Source organism: Belonocnema kinseyi, chromosome 6 (genome assembly GCF_010883055.1).
Source record: "Belonocnema kinseyi isolate 2016_QV_RU_SX_M_011 chromosome 6, B_treatae_v1, whole genome shotgun sequence".
In the NCBI taxonomy this organism is placed as follows: domain Eukaryota; kingdom Metazoa; phylum Arthropoda; class Insecta; order Hymenoptera; family Cynipidae; genus Belonocnema; species Belonocnema kinseyi.
In genome coordinates, this window is record NC_046662.1 from 70,382,439 (window position 1) to 70,388,146 (window position 5,708).

The following is a 5,708-nucleotide window of genomic DNA, read 5'->3' on the forward strand; positions in this document are numbered from 1 at the left end:
ATCTGAAAAATCTCTATCCCATCCACACACTACTCCTTTCCCCTGCCGAGTGAGTCACGCCTACCCCGAAAGGGAAATGGCTTAATGGTGTAATAATAATTGCACAAATGAATAACTTTTCATGATTTGCAGGGAGGAAAATCGTTTTAGAAATTGCGAAATGCATTTAAGAAAGAAAAATATTATTTTCAATATACGCTAATTGTGTCATTATTTTCAGAAAAGAATAACTTTTCAAGCCTTGCAGGGGAAAAATTGTTCATATAAAAGAAGATTGTTTAAATAATTACCAAATATCCTTAGCAAATATATTACTTTCAACATTTGTTAGTTGTGTCATCAATTCCAGAAAGTAATAACTTTTTATGATTTTAAGGAGAAAAATGTTTTAAATAAATAATAATTGTCCATACAATTGGAAATTATTGAAAAATCAACAGGGGGGGGGGGGGTCAACATAGAAAGTTATTGCGTGAAAAATATTCCTTGAACAAAAGAGGCGACTATACTTTAATTCACAAAAAGTTTATAACAAGTACTTCTTTTTTCCGTTTTTCCAAAAAACCGAGCTTTTCCGATTTAAAACTATATGTTTATTTCAAGAGCCGTGGGCATCGATTACCAAAAATCCAACGTCGAATTTTTGGACCACCCTAAGGTGGCATCGGTGGAGGGTTCCAATGGAAAAATTAGGTTGGACGAATTTTTACAATTCATAAAAAACTATATTTTTTCATTACTTAGCTTGCTGATCATACAACGACTTTAGAAACAGAACCAATCAGTGTGCAAGTTTATGTCTGCGCTAAAATGAGAGCCAAAATAGTTTCTGAAGTCAATGCCAATATTCTATTATTAAAGGTATTTCTTGTGTATATGAAAATTTTAAAAACAGTTTGTTCTTGTAATATTTGATTGAATAAATGTTGCCTTTTAATAAATTTGAAAAAATTTAACGTAATTTTAGGAGGCTCCATTAAAATGTATCAACACATTGGCAATTATTTGTCGCATTGTCAGTCTTGCAAATTTACATATGTGTTTTCCAAAACCAAATTATTGGAGAAAAAACTGCCCTACGACACCTGCTGTGCCAAGTGGATATGTCGAAAGTTATTTTGGTTAGGAATTTAAAAATTATTCAAAAATATTTCTCAGTTTTTCTGCATTTTAAATATTTTATATTTTAGAAAAAGTCCTCTTACCAGTCTTGGAAGTGATAGACAATCACGAAATTTCCAATACGATTCTGCGAATAATGTGCGAGGCTTGGCTGGATTACATTTATTTACACCAAGTTAAATTTAGGTAAAAGTTAATTATTTATTTTTTTATCTACTGTTCATCGAATTTTATAATAACAATCATCATTGTAAAATTTCGAACACAAGAAAATTTCCCAATTATGAAATTCACGATTATAACCAATACAAAATTGCTATATAATATAATAGTAAATAAAACAAAGTACGTTTTTTTAATAAACATATTTTTTATTTTATTATTTATTATTTTAATTCTGAAGTTTTCAAATTCAGTAATATTTTAAACCGCCAGGAATATTAATATTCCGAAATTTTCTTATTTGGGAATTTTTTATTTCAAATAATTTTCAGTGTTGAGAATTTTATTTTACAGGATTTTTCAGTTATGCCGTTTTTATAAATCTTTTGAAATGTTTTGAAATATTTAAAAATATTATTTAAAATAAAATGTTCAGATATAAATCATTTAAAATTTTTTAGGAATCTTAAGAACATTTATTAATTTATTGAAACCTTTAAAAATCCTTAAAAAGCTTCAACATTTTATTTCGAAAATGAACAATATTTTGTTTAAAATTTATTGGAATTTTCTTAAGTTTCAAATTATTTTTCATTTTTTGTTGAACTTCTCAATTCCTTTTGAATTAAAAATAATTCACTTGTTTTAAAACCTCATAATTTAAAGAAACTGCTTTAACATCTTTCAGATTCTTTTTCTGCAATTTTAGAATCGTTTCAAATTTTTTAAACTTTTTAAAAATATATTGTTTAATTTTAATTTTTGAAAATAAAAACTAATTTCTGATTTTCAATATTTTCGAAATATTTCTAAAATAATCTACATTTTTCTTACAACTTTTTAAAATCTTTTCAAAATTGAAATTACTCTTTAAATTTTTGCTAAACTTTTGAATATCTTTTAAAATGATTCAAATTTATCCTATTTTTTTAATTCTCTAAAATTAAAACAATGCTTTAAAGTCTTAGAGGGTATTTTTTGAAAATTTTGGAAATATTGTAAAAATTTCTCTCAAAATTATCGTTTAAAGTAAAGCATAATTTAAAATGTGCCTAGGTACCTCAAGAAAAATGGTCTTTTTTCTTAAATAAACAAATTTTATCTAAAATTTTCTAAACTTACTGAACAAATTTTTTTTTATGATGTTTTTAATTTTTAATGAAATAATTTTTAATTTTTAATGAATTCATTTTTCATTTTTAATGAATTCAATTCAGAATTTTTAATGAAATCATTTTATATGTTTGAAAATTATTTTTTTTTTACATTTTTTGCTTGAAATTATAAAAAAATCAAAAATAATTTAAACCACATACATACATACATTTATCTGAAATCTATGAAAATAATTCTAAAAATTTTGAAAACCTTTAAAAAATATTTTAATCGTTTATAATTAAATTGAAAAATTTTGAAAGCCCACAAATTCCCATAAAGGTTGAAATACCTTTAAACCATACAAAATATTTTGCAATCCCTACAAATCCTCTAAAATTCCTTTAAATATTTAGAAATCACTTGAAATCCTGTCAAATCCCTCGAAATATTTGAAAATAATTTAAAATCTCGTGAAATTAATCTTGTATAAATTTCTTGATTTCTCTTGAAATCTTTTGAAATCACTTGAAACCTTTAGAAGTTTTGTAATATTTCGTGAAATATTTAAAAACTCATTAATAACTTTTATAATATCGTTAAAATTCCCTAAATCCCCTCAAATCTTTCTATAAGCCATGGCATCTCAAAAAAAACTATTGGATATCATTTTTCATATTCTTGAAGAATTTGAAATCGTTATAAAATCTGGTGAAATCCCTTGAAATGTTTTCAAGTTACTTGCAATCCTTCTGAAAGTTCTGTGAAATCTCCTGAAATCTTTTGAATTACTTTGCAAATCCCTAAAATCATTGAAAATACTTTGTAATGCCAAAAAATGTTTTTCAATCTACTGAGATCTTTAAAAATGTTGCGATTAGCTCTGAAATATTTTGATAGCTCTTAAAAATGCTCAAAATTTTCAAAAATTCCTTATCTTCTTAAATCAGTTGAAAAAGCAGATATTTTGTTAAAGTCTTTGGAATATATTACAATTATTTACAATCTCTAAAAATTAGCTATAATCGTTCGTAATATTTTTAAATCGCTTGTAAAATTGTATGTTAAATTTGTCTAAAATCCCTTGAAATCCTTTGACAATCCTAGAAACCCCTGGAAAAAACTTCTAAAATCTTTAAAAAATTTGCGAAATATTAAAAATTTGAATTCCTGGTCTGCACTTAAAATTCGAATGATCAACTCCTCGGATTTAAAGAATGAACGGCAATGAATACATTTTTATATTTAATAAAATTAAGTTTTATTCTTTTCTCAAAATGGATTATTTTAAATCTTTATTTGCAAGAACAAGGAAATATTTTTGTACTATAACAATCACAAATTAAATTATCAGTATTTGTAAACAAATTGAAAGTTATCAGCGGATTCGATTTTTGAATTTAAAATGTATGCAGTAAATGTATCAATTTTTATTGATTCAAAAGCCAATCAGGTTTTTGCCAACAATGTAAGCGAAATTTTCGAGATGTTTGATAACATCATTTTTTTATAGGGAAAATTATACGAAAAAGAAAATTATTTTATAAATTTCAGTGATTGGGGAGCTTTTCAACTTTTAACCGATTTTGCATACGTGTCGAAATGGGTTATTGATTGCCCTGTAATTTCGGAAAACGTCCGGAACCTTCTTCTGAAAAATGAAGTGTTACGTCGATGTGAAGGAGTTGGGCGCCTTCTTTTACGTCATCCCGGAGAAGCTATTGCCATGAACAAACCACCACGTAAAATTATTTTCATTAAGTAAATTAAGATATGTGTTTGCAATTTCATATTATTTTATTTCCTTAATTTAGAATTTACAATTTCTACTTCCAATTGCAAAAAAATGTTTAAAAAATAGGGCAGACAACCCTACAGGGGATAATAATTAATTAAAGGCACGAATGTACGTTAGATAATTGATTATCATTCAAATTAATTAACGTGTATAGTGTCTTAACTATTACTTTATTGCATTACATCATTACATTATTGCATTATTACATTAGTATTTTACATTAATGATTAGCTACTGCATATTCATTAACCATTGTAAGGTTGTTTCCTCTAACTAATTTTGTTTCAAAAATATGTAAATTATAAGTTGTAATAATTCCTATTTAATTCAAAAAATGTTTAGAGCCAAGCAAAAATGAAAATGGATCTCCGCAGTCTCTTGGATTAGAAAGAATGCCAGCAGAAATGTATGTGCCTAATCAAGAACAGTGGCTCGAGCTTCGTGCTCCAAAGCGCTACAATTTTTGCTGTACTGAATGAAAATGCTCAAAACATAATTATATCTTTTTATTAGGATTAAATAAAAATATAAATTTGGGCAGTTCACAAACTACGTCACACAGCCAGGGGGATTGGGTTAAAAATTTTTGGGACGCTTTGCAAAAAGGGGGTGATGGTGGTGCAGAATGTGACATTACACATGAAATATATAAATGTGAATAAAAATGGTTTGAATTACTTGAGAAAATAAATATGAGTGATTTTATTTTTCAAGTAGAGTATTTTTGAAGTTCTTTTGAATTTATTATCACAATTTATTTCTGTTCTAACAAGTTATACATTTAGTAAAAATAATAAAAAATACTCCTTAAAATCTGTGAATTAACTTCTGCCAAATTCGCCAGTTTTTCTGTTTTTCAAAACTTTTCGCATAACTTGTATAGCCTTGTATTATTATAAATTTCCTACACTAACAGAAAAAGTAATGTTTTTGCATATATTTAATCTGTTTAAGAATAAAATGTTTAACTTTTTTAGTGATTTTATTCAATAAGTTATGAATATTTTAATGTCCCGCATTTGGACAAATTCTTGACCAAGTTGTCTAAACCCGGACAAGCTGTCGCTGACTGTCTCAGATTCGGACACTTCAACGTGAGTTGCGCTTGTGTTTCTATTACTGAGACAGTCACTTTGCCAACTGCAAAGGCAAGTACTCTAATAGTAACTCATAAATTTAATTTTTCAATAAAAATTAGTAAGTGCATATTAAAATTTAATATTAAATATTATAAATATTAATTAGATTAATATTATCTATTTACTTTTTAAAATAAATTAGGTAAATTATTTTTTCTGTTAAAAATTTATATTTTCGAATTAAAACTATAAATGTTTTGAAGAAAACTCGTCTTTTTAAATTGAAAATTCCACAATTTGGTTGAAAATTTTTTTTTCTTGACTGAAAAATCTTATTTTATTATTATTTGAAGAAGAATGTCTGGTGATGCGTGGTGGAATGATGAAATTCAGGCTGCCCAAAAAGCAAAAAGAGAAGCGTACAAGAGAACTCTGAACATCGCAGGTCTTAG

The 5,708-nt window shown here is 26.1% G+C and overlaps 1 protein-coding gene across 1 annotated transcript in view; it reads left to right on the forward strand.

Moving 5' to 3' along the window:
- LOC117174315 (coiled-coil domain-containing protein 142) overlaps nucleotides 1–4,721 on the forward strand; it is a 152,360-nt gene extending 147,639 nt beyond the window's left edge. Inside the window, exons 11-15 of the mRNA XM_033363316.1 lie at nucleotides 745–861; nucleotides 968–1,121; nucleotides 1,191–1,308; nucleotides 3,934–4,121; nucleotides 4,520–4,721. Coding sequence (XP_033219207.1) covers nucleotides 745–861; nucleotides 968–1,121; nucleotides 1,191–1,308; nucleotides 3,934–4,121; nucleotides 4,520–4,656 — 714 coding nt within the window. The 3' untranslated portion in view covers nucleotides 4,657–4,721. The remainder of the gene's footprint in view (nucleotides 1–744; nucleotides 862–967; nucleotides 1,122–1,190; nucleotides 1,309–3,933; nucleotides 4,122–4,519) is intronic.
- Nucleotides 4,722–5,708: the final 987 nt, after the last annotated feature.